This window comes from Nycticebus coucang, chromosome 5, assembly GCF_027406575.1.
Source record: "Nycticebus coucang isolate mNycCou1 chromosome 5, mNycCou1.pri, whole genome shotgun sequence".
In the NCBI taxonomy this organism is placed as follows: domain Eukaryota; kingdom Metazoa; phylum Chordata; class Mammalia; order Primates; family Lorisidae; genus Nycticebus; species Nycticebus coucang.
Genome location: NC_069784.1, coordinates 52401641 through 52415818, shown reverse-complemented (window position 1 = coordinate 52415818; position 14178 = coordinate 52401641). Strand labels below are relative to the sequence as shown.

The 14178-nt window shown below is 41.9% G+C and overlaps 1 protein-coding gene across 6 annotated transcripts in view; it reads left to right on the top strand.

Moving 5' to 3' along the window:
- PDZK1 (PDZ domain containing 1) overlaps positions 1 to 13631 on the top strand; it is a 35927-nt gene extending 22296 nt beyond the window's left edge. For all 6 annotated transcript variants that reach the window (XM_053592149.1, XM_053592150.1, XM_053592148.1 and 3 more), the window contains 6 exons: positions 300 to 436; positions 1207 to 1402; positions 3832 to 4028; positions 10297 to 10518; positions 11470 to 11784; positions 13051 to 13631. In XM_053592149.1, the coding sequence (XP_053448124.1) occupies positions 300 to 436; positions 1207 to 1402; positions 3832 to 4028; positions 10297 to 10518; positions 11470 to 11784; positions 13051 to 13104 (1121 nt within the window). In that variant the 3' untranslated portion in view covers positions 13105 to 13631. The remainder of the gene's footprint in view (positions 1 to 299; positions 437 to 1206; positions 1403 to 3831; positions 4029 to 10296; positions 10519 to 11469; positions 11785 to 13050) is intronic.
- The last annotated feature ends 547 nt before the right edge of the window (positions 13632 to 14178 follow it).

Genomic DNA, 14178 nt, shown 5'->3' with positions numbered 1-14178 from the left:
AAGGGAGTATGACACAATGAGGCAGCCTGGGCACGGTTTGTTACTTCCCAGTTCAGGAGCCAAGGCCACCTGAGATGCCTTCATTGCATTTAGTTGAGCTCAGAAATTCTATTCAAATCAACAAACATCCACTGAGTGATGCTTTGTCAAACTGTAACTATGATTCTAAATCAAAAGCCAAAGGCCATTTGAGTTAGCTGTGAAGTTGGAAGTTCTGTTTTATATTACTTGGAGAAAACCCTTTACCTAGGATTTCTGGTTTTTCTGTGCAATGGAGTTTAATCCTTACTGCCTTTCAGGTAAAAAGGGGGTATACCTGACTGATATCACACCTCAAGGTGTGGCCATGAAAGCTGGGGTGCTGGCTGATGACCACGTGATTGAAGTGAATGGGGAGAATGTAGAAGACGCCAGCCATGAGGAAGTGGTTGAGAAGGTATGCCCTGGATGGGAACTTTCCTTACCTTATCTTCCATTGTCATTTGAGGTGACAGGAGACAGGGTAAGTTTATAGCAGCAAGAATATCCAGTTGAGCTGCCCCTTCATAGCAAGGATGGACGGGTTCATTAGTGGCATAAGCGGCACTAACAAAGAATTTTGGAATAAGGCCTTCTCTAGTTTCATAGGAGGCCTAAAGAACCATCAGCTTTACCTTTCGGATCTTGTTTGTACCTGGTCAGGAGCCCTCTCTGAATTTATAACAAATTCAAGGTTAAGCTGATGATACTGAAATGTTTTAATAGCAAGTAGAAGATTACCAATGTGGTGGTAAACGCAGAATATGGGTAGGTCTATTGCTCCAAACCTTATGTCCCAGCATGGTTTCATGACACATGGAAAATACTTGATTTTCCTTTGAGGGGATATAGAACCTTGAAAATTAACCTCCTCTATGCAGAAAGTTGACCTTTACTTCTTTTTAATACTTAGCCTTCACCTACATTTCTGGGTTAGCATCTGAAGTCCAGCTCCCACCTGGGTTAGCATCTGTATAGGTGAGGTCAAACTTAACAAAGGGAAAAACAACTACAGAAGTGAAGAGTCAAAGAAATACCAGTTAGGAAATAGTGTAACAGCTTAAACTCAGGCCTTGCATCCTGTTTCTTGCTGAATGCAGAGACCGTGTGCCTCCTGACAGCACCTTTTCATTCCCCAGGATTGTTCTTGGCAGCTGATGTCGCCCCACACCTGTGCTTGTGTTGCAGGTTAAGAAGTCGGGAAGCCATGTCATGTTCCTGCTGGTGGACAAAGAGACTGACAAATGCCACAGTGAGCAGAAGATACAATTCAAAAGAGAAAAAGCCAGTTTGAAACTGTTACCCCACCAGCCCCGAGTTGTGGAGATGAAGAAGGGAACCAATGGCTATGGTTTCTATCTGAGTGCGGGCCCAGAGCAGAAAGGTAAGGCACTGGAAAAGACTTGGCAGTGTAACCAACCAATTCTTCACTCTACTGACTTGAATGCTGTTAGGCTCCCAGCTCCCTACCAGATGATTGAGGGGGACAGCAAGAAACTGGGAAGCATAGTTGGGTTGGGTCCTATGTCACATGTGGGTCCACGTTTCCACAGCAGAATGAAGAGTTTAGGATCTGGGCCAATTGTGTGTCCTAGTTTGTAGCACTGGTTGACTTTTGTGATGTGAATACTCTCAGGCTACATGAGCACAAAGTAGAGAAGTGTGGTGCAGAATTTGGCTCTGGGGAGCTGTGAGGGGATATAGAACCTTGCACAGCCCCAGCACACCACCAGAGCTGGTAGAGGTGTGGGCTGGGACCTGGGCTTGAGCACAGCCAGGAACCTTTCTGCTTTCTGGTAACTCAACAGGAAACAGGGAAGGCGAACACATAAAAGAATGTGGATACAGGCCAGGTAAACTTGTTATTCATCCAGAAGTTGCTGTTTTCATTATGTATGTTTACATTAATTCATCAAATATTAACTTGGTTTGTGTTTTGTAAAACATCCTCAGAGTCTTTGTGAATATCAAGTGATCAGACAGAAATTCCTCAGTCGAGGCACCTACCACTTAGTAGAGGAGATAAGAAACTTATGTCCACAACTGAAAGTAGATAATGATAAGCACCTTAATACAAGGGCAGATAAAAGACTGTAATTTGAGGTAAAACAAGTAAGAAGGTACCAGAAAACCGTTTTATTATAGTAGTAACAGCTAAGCTCAGACATTATAGTACAGGTAGAATTTGGGAAAGTAGGTGGAGCCAGATCAAGGAAGATCATTCCAAGAAGGCGAGGAACTGCTTCTGATGTACAGCACAGGAATTCAAATGGGAAAGGTAGGTTGGAGAGAGATGGCAAGGGAACTTCAGTGTTAGGTTTGACGAATTTGGATTTGGCTCATTAGTGAGGAATTAAGAGTTTTTGAACAATGTGAGGAAGAAGAAAAATGAAGCCTAGAATGTCTTGGGGACTTTGCACATCTCCATTACTTATAATAATAATTCTGTCAGAAGAATTCCTGAAATTGAGGGCTTGAAGATTTGGTAACTATGTAAGGTCAAGTACTTGTGGTGCAGCTGGGTCAAATTCAGGGCTGTTTGTTTCTAAAGCCCGCTCTCATTCTAGTTCTCTGGGGTGACTTGGTCTACAATGTGCATCAAGATGGACCCGAAGGCAGAGCTGTGTCACAGGGAAGGACTGGAGAGGGAGAGCTGTTGGTAGGGTACCACAGTGATGTAGGTAGAACTCCAGGCAGGAACTAGTACAAACTGCATTCACAGTAGAGGAAGTGGAATTAGAGAAAAGGGATGTGAGGAAATACTAAGGCAGCATTGAAGGATTTAGCAACTGACTAGATACCGGGAGTGGCTGCTGGGGAAGAATCAGCTGTCCAATGTTGGTGACTAGGGGATACTAACAGCTCTTTGGGATGGGGATCTACAGAACGCCTTTTCATTTGAACACTTAAATTAGACGGATCTTATTGGAGATACTCAGTAGTTAGCTGGAAAAGTGAGGCTGGAGTTTATTAGAATAGAGTGAGGGACAAAAGTGTGATCTCTGAAGGCATCTGGTAAAGACATTTGAAGTCAGAAGGTGGCTAAGGGTACAGCGTTGAGGTGAATTTATATAAATACATTCACAGTGTCTACTAAAATGCCAGTATGGGTTTCCTAAAGTTTTGTTTTTAATTCTTCTCTTCCTCCTTTTTTGTGGCTTGGCGTCTATATAAAATGTACATGTACAGGCCAGGCACGGCGGCTTGTGCCTGTAATCCTAGCACTCTGGGAGGCTGAGGTGGGTGGATTGCCTGAGCTCAGGAGTTTGAGACCAGTCTGAGCAAGAGCAAAACCCCATCTCTAAAAATAGCCGGGTGTTGTGGTGGGTGCCTGTAGTCCCAGCTACTTGGGAGGCTGAGGCAAAAGAATTGCTTGAGCCCAAGAGTTTGAGGTTGCTGTGAGCTATGACGCCATGACACTCTACCAAGGGTGACAAAGTGAGACTGTTAAAAAAAAAAAAAAAAAAAGTATAGGTATAAACAAGTATGCCCACTGGCTTCCTGGGAACTTTCTGGCCCTTAATGCTTCGCACACTATTTTGACGATATTGAATGTCACTTTTAGTAACATTCTTTCCTTCAAGACCCTTTCACTGTTAATGGCTGGGTTGGTTCCTGGAATGAGTTCTGAATAGGAAATGAGCCCAGATGGTGCTTCATAAGCTTCTTGCAATACTGATTGAAGGGACAGTACTTGTACTCAGTGTGTGTTTTATATTGATTTTGTCAAGGCCTGGGACTCCAGTGGAAACCCCAGTTTCTTTGTTTAGGAGTCTTTTTGATAACTTTATTTTTGGGGGTGGGGGAGGGTAGGTCAAATCATCAAGAACATAGATTCTGGAAGTCCAGCAGAGGAGGCTGGCTTGAAGAACAATGACCTGGTAATTGCTGTCAATGGCGAGTCTGTGGAAACTATGGATCATGACGGTGTTGTGGAAATGATTAGGAAGGGTGGAGATCAGACTTCATTGCTGGTAGCAGACAAAGAGACGGACAACATATATAAACTGGTAAGTTATATACAAGGCCACATATTCACACAAAGGATGGATCCATTCACTCATGTCCTAAAATTATGGTCTGAGTTACTATTTTCTTCAAACTGGAAGAGGCATAATGACCATCATTAAGCTCAAATTGGTAGTGACAGAACATCAAGTAATTGGTAAATAAGTTTTAAGTCTTTGGACTTAAGGTTTTGAAAGAATTTGCAAATATAATAGTAGAATTACTGTTGGTGATAAGAGAAAATCTATGGAGAACAGGAGCCTGGAAATAAAATTGTTACCAAAATAGGGAATGATTGGATTTTAAATCGTAGATTATTGGTAAATTCCATCAGTTTCATCTAAAAGCCCAGAAAGTCTTAAACTGTGTGTAAGCCTTTAGTAAATGAAGTAGAAACAGATTCACCAAGACCAAGTTTGAGTCAAACTAACCTTACTTCTCTTACCAACTCAATCTTAACACCTACTATTGCACTTATTTTAACACAAGAACTGAGGTTTAGTTTAATAGATATTTTGGGGCTTTCTACGTATCATCTGCATTGCTAGGTGTTGTCATAAAGATAGAACAAGATAGATGGTTTTTGTTCTGTGACATATGATAATAGAAACATCTAAAATAAATGATACAGAGAGAAGAATATTATGAGTGGTAACATTAGCCTCTTATGGTTTAGGAAACTGAAGCTTACAGATTAAGTGGTTTGCTAGAGTCACGCAGCTTAGTAAAGACTGAGCATTAGAACCCAAGTTCTTGGACTCAGTTCATCACCCTATACTCCTTCTCATCACACTTTGAGTAGATATTTCAAGATAATCTTATGAACAATATTAAACATAGAAAAATTTGGTTTTGGCTAGTTGAACAATCAAACCTAGAAAATACTTGATAGTGGAACAATGTCAACCTGAACAGAAGTCTCTAATAGGCTACTTGTTCCTATCCTACTTTTAGTAAATTTGGAGATATGGGAAAAATATTATGCATTCAGAAGTTTTAAAATGATTTGCTGGGGCAGCACCCGTAGCTCAGTGGGTAGGGTGCTGGCCACATACACCGAGGCAGGTGGGTTCGAACCTGGCCTGGGCCAGCTCAGCAACAATAACTGCAACAGAAAATAGCTGGGCATTGTGGTGGGTACCTGTAGTCCCAGATACTTGGGAGGCTTGAGGCAAGAGAATCACTTAAGCCCAAGAGTTTGAGGTGGCTGTGAGCTGTGATGCCATGGCACTCTACCCAGGGTGACAGCTTGACACTCTGTCTCAAAAAAAAAAAAAAAAAAAGAGTTGCTGGAGAGTATATTTAATATTCAAATTATCTAGTCAAGATAGAAGAATATAAACAAGATTAAGTTTAGATAGGAATAGATTCCAAGCACTATACTAAATGTAAATTGTATGAATAACAAATGGTGAGACCTGATTTGATAATTATAGAAAAAGACCAGAAACTTGGTGATAGTCCAAGTAGTTGTCCCCACCCAAAAAAGGCAATTTAAAGTTACATTAATTGACACTTCATTACTGGAGGCCATCGTCTTACTGTACTGACTGGATCAGACCATACTTGAAATCTTCACTAATGTAATGTTGGGCAAGGTATCCTTTCTGTGCCTCAGTTTCCTTAGTTATAAGATGGGGATAGCTATTATGAAGTGCAGCTATGAGGGCTAAATGAGAATATTTATACTGTGCAGAATAATGCCTCCCATGTAAATGTGTTGTTAATATTGTGTCCAGCTCTGAGAAGGCCAGTGACAAGAAAGGTCGCTAGGGAAGAGATTTTGGAAGCTACCCGGGAGTATTTAATTGAGTAAGTGTGTAAGTTTCGGTGGAGAGCATTTTCAAGAATCTGAAAGGAGTGAGGAGTACATTTATTTTTTTTTTGTGTTCTATGGGGCACAGCTGGACCAGACAAAGAAGCTATGGAACTAGTTTTGTCTTTTTTTATAGAGACAGAGTCTCACTTTATGGCCCTCGGTAGAGTGCCGTGGCATCACACAGCTCACAGCAACCTCCCACTCCTGGGCTTAAGCGATTCTCTTGCCTCAGCCTTCTGAGTAGCTGGGACTACAGGCGCCCGCCACAACGCCCAGCTATTTTTTGGTTGCAGTTCAGCGGGGGCCGGGTTTGAACCCGCCACCCTCGGTATATGGGGCCGGCGCCTTACCGACTGAGCAGCAGGCGCTGCCCCAACTAGCTTTGTCTTAAGAACTGAAGCTGGAGGTCAGGCACTAAGGCCCACACCTGTAATCCTAGCACTTTGGGAGGCTGAAGCGGGTAGATTGGTTGAGGTCGGAAGTTCAAGACCAGCCCAAGCAAAGGTGAGAACTTGTCTCTAAAAATAGCCAGGCATTGTGGTGGGCACCTGTAGTCCCTGCTACCCAGGAGGCTGAGGCAAGAGCATAATTTGAGTGCAAAGAGTTTGAGGTTGCTGTGAGCTATGAAGACCTGGCACCCTACCAAGGGCTATTGAGTGAGACTGTCTCAAAAACACAAAACAAAAACAATACAAAAAAACCCTGAAGCTGGCAGAAGTGGGAGGAGTTATTTCCCAGTGGTGGGCAAAAAGCAAGCAAGTATCTGAGGCCACTGCTCCAGCTGTTGTAAAGGGTATTCTGACATAGTTCTTTCCAACTCCTGATCTTGCAAGAATGATCATAGAATGATTTAACTAACTTTTCTATTTTGGTTAACTTAAGTGGACTTTAATCTAAAAAGATGCCTGACCTATTCTTTCCCCTCCCCAAAGCTTCATAGGTTAGGGTGTGTGTGAATGGAACGTTGGGATATATCAGTGAATAAAACAAACACCTATAATAGTTCCTGGCACATTAGACACCCAAATATTTGAAGAATGAATAAAATCTCATTAAGAGTTTGTACTTTGCTTCAAGATGAGCTGCTCGGGTCAGATACAGTTGACTTGCCTGGTCAGGTCGCACTATCAGAGGTATGACATGTTAATGAGTCTGATAATTTTCCACATTTTGAAGAGAGACTCTAATGTGGAATGTTTGCAAGTATATTACTAAGGGTCTGAAGCCAGCTGAAATGAGTAACTAGGAGGTTCTGTGCTTTTGCTATTTCCAGTTAGAAAGAAAGGAGATGTGGTCTTGTGGTTAGTAAGACATCTGATAACCAAGGGCCCTAATCTAATTTTAGCCAGGCTGCTGAACAGTGTGATTTGAGGCGGAACACACACTGCATTCACCTTCCATTGCTTATTTCCTGTTCACCACCTAGCTCTAAACAAATGCTGTGGACACTTGTGGGCAGCAATTTAACTGGTGATCCAAGATCATACAATCCCCAAATCAACCTAATTCTTTTTTTTGGCGACAGAGTCTCACTTTTTTGCCCTCATTAGAGGCTGTGACATCATAGCTCACAGCAACCTCAAACTATTGGGCTCAAGCAATTCTCTTGCCTCAGCCTCCCAAGTAGCTGAGACTACAAGCGCCAACCACAATGCCTGGCTATTTTTAGAGATGGGGTCTTGCTCTTGCTCAGGCTGGTCTCGAACTCCTGAGCTCGAGTGATCTGTAAGCCACTGTGCCTGGCCCTAATCCTCTTAACTAAAATCCACAGCCAGCTGAGTTCTTTTTCCTATTAAAAAAGAGATTGAATCGGCTAGGTGCCTGTAGCACAGTGGTTACAGCACCAGCCACCTAACACTGAGGCTGGCGCGTTCGAACCGGCGCAGGCCTGCTGAACAATGACAACTGCAACTAAAATAGCCAGGTGTTGTGGCGGGCGCCTGCAGACCCAGCTACTTGGGAGGCTGAGGGAAGAGAATTGCTTGAGCCTAAGAGTTTGAGGTTGCTGTGAGAGGGTGACAGTGAGATTCTTTCTCTCTCAAAAAAAAAAATATATAAATAAATCATATTTCCTGTTCTATGACTCTTCTGAATTGAAGACAGTTACACTTTCTTCATATGGATGGTCTGAGAATAAAGATGGATTAGAAGTATTTTATTTTTTTTGGAGACAGAGTCTCAAACTGTCACCCTTGGCAGAGTGCCAGTGTCACAGCTCATAGCAACCTCAGACTCTTGGGCTTAAACGATTCTCTTGCCTCAGCCTCCCAAGTAGCTGGGACTAGAGGTGCCCGCCACAACACCTGGCTATTTTTTGTTGTTGCAGTTGTCATTATTGTTTAGCAGGCCCAGGTCGGGTTCAAACCCACCAGCCCTGCTGTATGTGTCTAGCTCCCTACCTACTGAGCTATGGGCGCTGCCAGATTAGAAGTAAAGATGGAGAATTTGGCATAACAGAAATGACCGCTAATGGTTATAATAATAAGTAGTGAAATAAATTGAGTACAACAGATTCTAGGACTGGCAGGGGTTGGGGTGGGGTGTTGGCAAGCAGCAAAGGGTTGGAATTAACATTTATTACAATATGTAATGATCAAATATTACTGTGTATATAGGTTGAATCTTCAGATAGTGATAAAAATACCGTTTTCCCGAAAATAAGACAGTGTCTTATTTTAAGGTGTGTTCCCAAAGATGCGCTAGGTCTTATTTTCAGGGGACGTCTTATCTTTCCTGTAAGTAGGTCTTATTTTCGGAGGATGTCTTATTTTCGGGGAAACAGGGTAGTGTTGTATTAGTCAGGGTTCTTTAGAGACAGAACCAATAGGATATGCACGAATGTGAGAGGAGACTTATTAGGGAGCTGGCTCACAGGAATACAAAAGATGAGAAGTTCCATGTCAGGCTGTGTGAGCTACAGACCCTGGGGTGCCGGTAACAGCTCAGTCATCCTCTGGCACCACCTGCGAGTCCTGCTCTGGCACAACTAACTTTCCTTCTTTAGAATCTGGGGGGGCATCCAGGGACTTGGCCATGGAGCAGACAATAGGGATTTTCTTAGCTTGAAAATAGTTATAAGCCTTCTTTCCACAGACTAACAGTGTGACATTGTTCCCACTGCTCTGGATTCTGTCCACCACCATTTCATAGGGTTCATCCATCACATTCACCCCGTTCACTTCAATGATGATGTCCTCATCTTCCAGCCCAGCCAGGTCAGCAGGGCTATCCTTCTGCACCTGTGAACACAAGTTCTGAGTTATGAACTCCAGACACAGATAAGGGCATGTTAGACTAGTTTTCCTTCAGGGATAGAAGAGTTTAAGAATTTATTCTTAGCTATGCTATTATTTCTCTTTGAGGTACGGAAGTTGAGAAAGGGGCTCTATTTTTCTACTTATGAGAGCTACAACTTCCATGCTCAAATGAGTATCATTAAAAATAGTGTTTGAATATTACATTGCATGTCTTTGGGCTGAAAGCATTAGGTTTCATAGGTTCACCGCCCTTCACTCCCAACTTGAGCGCTACAGTGAGCCTTCTCACCGTCAGTGTCAGTGCCTAAAGGGTATGGTAGCATGCCAAATGCACAGAAGCAAAGGATGTAAGTTTACGGTGAAGGCCTCACAACCAGGGAAGCAGATGGTGTAAGCCACAGTCTGAGGCTGGATGGTTGCTGGTATAAGACCTGGAGTCCGAAGGCAGAGGAGCCTAGAGTTCTGATGTCCAAGGAGAGGAAGGATCTATCCCAGTCCAACAGAGAAAGACACTTGTCTTTTCTGTTTTTGTTTTTTCTGGGCCCCCAGCTGATTGGATGCTGCCTGCCCACATTAAGGATGGATTTTCCCCACTTAGCTCAGGCTTACATATTCTCCTCTGGAAATGCCTTCATAGAAACATCCTAAAATAATACTTTACCAGGTTTCCAGGTTTTCCTTAATCCAGTCAAGTTGACACCTAAAATTAGTCATCACAAGTGTCTTGTGTTTTACTTTCTCTAACATGTTTAAGGAGCTTTGAAGACCATCTTACTGAAGGGGAAAGGCCAGAAAAACCTACTTCACATGAGACGCTGGGCTAATCACTTAGACATGTCATTTTCCAACAAGGAGAATATGTACAGGTTGTTTAGAAACTTGCTTACTACCATAGAGTAAGAAGAAACCCGTAATTCTGCTGGACATCTTTTGGATCCTAGTCTGGCATTCTATTTTAGTTTAAACACATACATACATTTGTGTGCTTGTTGGTACATACTGCTCCACAACCAAGCTCAATATTTTATACTTTTCCTGGTTGTGGTAGGGGAGAAATTTTATAGTTTACAATAGGTATACCATGAAGAATGGAGTATGTATGACATCTTACAAATTAAACCAGCACATATATTTAATAAACTGCAACTTATATTTAAAATATTAAATCAAATGTTTTTCCTTTATTTTCAAAAGGCTCGTTTTTCTCCATTTCTCTACTATCAAAGTCAAGAACTGCCTAATGGCTCTCTCAAGGTGGATCCAGCTCCTAGTCCTGTTTCCCAAGAGGCCTCAAGTCCAGATACTACCAAGGAAGTAGATCATAAGCCTAAACTGTGCAGGCTGGTTAAAGGTGAAAATGGCTATGGCTTTCACTTAAATGCCATTCGGGGTCTGCCAGGCTCATTCGTCAAAGAGGTATGGTAATCTGGTTCTAAGCCCAAAGGTGGGGAACCCATGGCCTTCTGATTTCAAGATCTTTTTTTCTTTTTCTTGTTTTCCTCCTTTTTTATTTTTTTTAAGACAGTCTCTGTCACCCTGGGTAGATTGCTATGATATAGCTCACAGTAACCTCAAATTCTTGTGCTCAAGTGATCCTCTTGCCTCAGCCTCCTGAATAGTTGGACTATAAGTGCCTGCCACAATATGTGGCTAGTTTTTCCTTTTAATAGAGATGAGGGTCTCACTCTTGCTTAGTCTGGTTTTGAACTCCTGAGTTCAGGCAATTCACTGGCCTCAGCCTCCTAGAGTGCCAGGATTATAGGCACGAGCCATCATGCCCAGCCAAGATCATTCTTTTTTCAGCACCAAAGATAAAGGCTTCATCTTTCCCTGGTATACTCCTTTTCATAAAAGGATTTGTTGTGTAAAATTTGGATTCAGTCAAAAGGCTACACTTAAGGACCGGGACCAAGAAGGCCATAAGTTTCCTTAAGGCTGCAGGTTCCCCACTCCTCCAAGCACATATCCTTATGTCAGCTACTAGTACACCGTAAACTTACATCCTTTGCTTCTGTGCATTTGGCATGCTACCGTACCCTTTAGGCACTGACACTCTGACGGTGAGAAGGCTCACTATAGCGCTCAAGTTGGGAGTGAAGGGCGGTGAACCTATGAAACCTAATGCTTTCAGCCCAAAGACATGCAATGTAATATTCAAACACTATTTTTAATGATACTCATTTGAGCATGGAAGTTGTAGCTCTCATAAGTAGAAAAATAGAGCCCCTTTCTCAACTTCCGTACCTCAAAGAGAAATAATAGCATAGCTAAGAATAAATTCTTAAACTCTTCTATCCCTGAAGGAAAACTAGTCTAACATGCCCTTATCTGTGTCTGGAGTTCATAACTCAGAACTTGTGTTCACAGGTGCAGAAGGATAGCCCTGCTGACCTGGCTGGGCTGGAAGATGAGGACATCATCATTGAAGTGAACGGGGTGAAAGTGATGGATGAACCCTATGAAATGGTGGTGGACAGAATCCAGAGCAGTGGGAACAATGTCACACTGTTAGTCTGTGGAAAGAAGGCTTATAACTATTTTCAAGCTAAGAAAATCCCTATTGTCTGCTCCATGGCCAAGTCCCTGGATGCCCCCCCAGATTCTAAAGAAGGAAAGTTAGTTGTGCCAGAGCAGGACTCGCAGGTGGTGCCAGAGGATGACTCGCAGGTGGTGAAAGATCGAGTGAGTAGCGATACATTTCTTTTAGTGACTTATCAGAGTATGGTATGGTCCCCAGATAAGTATACTTCAATTATCAGAAAATGACACCGTAATGATAACCAATCAGTTAGTGTAGAGGAGAGGAGGAAGTATAAGGGCAACAGATTTTTCTGTTTATACAATCACTGTCATCTGCATGCTTGAGTTGATAAATCAAGAAGTAACAAATTTAGCAAAATTATAATGGGAACCACCAGAAGAACTTGAATCAGACTATCTAGGAACAAATTTTGGTGCTATCATTTATCAAACTTTGGGCAAATAGATTTATTTGCTCTGTTCCTCAGTTGCCCCACCTGTCAAATAGAGATAAGTTGTAGGATTGTTAGGAGAATATTAACTAAGACTATTAAAGTGCATTAAATAGTGTCTGCCTCACAGTAAGCATGTAAGTAAATGGTGATGGTCAGAGAGAGTATCATTTTAAAATTGTCAGGTATTCCAGCTTTATTCTAGGAAAAATTAAGTATTCTGTACATATATAGATAATTTCCCTGGCAAGTCTCAGTTTTACATTTGTCTAACTTCTTTATGCAGATGAATTATGCAGATCCAAAAGTAAACTGATTTATTCAAGTTCATACAGGAAATTTGTAGCAAAGCTACAAATACAAATAACAAATACCTCTGATATAAATAACAAATACCACTTTAGTGAACATACCTAATAGCTGTTGACTTTGTATTCTATATTCTAGAATGCTTAACCAAGAAAGTATCCCAGTTGTCTTTTAAAAATTCTACAACAGACAAGGTCATGCTCTGTTAACTGGCCTAGAGTGCAGTGGTATCATCATAGCTCACTACAACCTCAAACTCCTGGGCTCAAGCAATCCTCCTGCCTTAGGTTCTCGAGTAGCTGGGCGTATAGGTACATGTCACTGTGCCTGGCTAATTTTTATATTTTGTAGCGATGGGATCTTACTCTAGCCTTGGGGGGTCTTAAACTCCTGGCCTCAATTGATTTTCCTGCCTTGGCCTCCCTATGTGGTAGATTACAAGTTTACGCCACTGTATTGGCCTTTATAATTTCTCTGTAGGAGGTCAACTGCAGTCCTATGTAAATCTTATTTAAAAAAAAAAACAAAACAGGAGAAGTTAATGTATCAACTAGCAAGTTGGAAATCAAGCCAGGTGAGGAATTCAGGTCACCTGCCTTCTTGTGAAGGACTACTCTCTGACTTAAGGGGCGATCTAGCATTGCATGACTTGTTTTCTTTTGCACAGGCCCACAGCACAGCCTCACATTCTTCTTCCAATTCTGAAGATACAGAGATGTGAAGAGAACAAATAATGGCTTTGGCTGATAGATGTTTCTGGGTATTTAGACAAGGAATGAGTTGCCACCTGTTTACTGTCAGAGGGAAAAGCTTGTCTGGAAACCATTCATCATATGATTGTCTTCCGTTATTTCTTAGAGGTGGATGGCTGGCTATTGAAGATGGTTTCTTTATGGTCAACTTAGGAAGAGCTAAGGCATCAGCCAGATTCTTTTCTTGTGATCTCTTCCAAGGTTCAACTTTATGTTTCTCTGTATAATGAGGCTCCTTGAAGCCAAAGATGATTTGTAAATCTGTGTATGTGAGAGCTGCTAATTAAAGTATCTGAGCAGATAAATCTCTTAAAATGATGCTTCTGTAACATTGTTGTGGTTGCTAGAATAAATAACATTAAAAATGCCTTTGCAGTATGCAGAAACTTCTGTTGTCTGGTATAACCTTAATAATTTTGTTTTGGATAAACATTTCATGTTTTATCCTTCATTTGCCTCTAGAAACCCAAAACAATAAAATATGTATCACAGCTCACAGCAACCTCCAATTCTTGGGCTTAAGCGATTCTCCTGCCTCAGCCTCCCAAGCAGCTGGGACTAGGGGCACCCGACTATTTTTGGTTGCAGTTGTCATTATTGTTTAGCAGGCCTGGGTCGGGCTCGAACCTGCCAGCTTTGGTGTATGTGGCTGGCACCCTTACTCACTGAGCTATGGATGCCAAGCCATCTAAAAACTTTCTAATGTCTTCCTGAGTCCCGGGATAAAAATGTGACTTATTCCATTTACGTAATGCACTGTTTTACCTGCATAGCATGAGGGGCCACTGGAACAAAATCTGGAGATATCATTACTGAATTGAATGTAGGGTATTCACTCTTAAGTTAAAAACAAATTTTAAGAAAGTGACATACTTCAAGTCTCCTTTGGTATAATCTATTTCAGTTGCATACCATGCCTTTTCCAGAAAAGAAAAGCTCTTGGTTATTTTAATGGGGCTGGTTACTGTCAGAGGGACACTAACTCATGTTAGATCACATAAATATAATACCAAGCTATGCAGGACAAAATGAGTCCAAAGGCC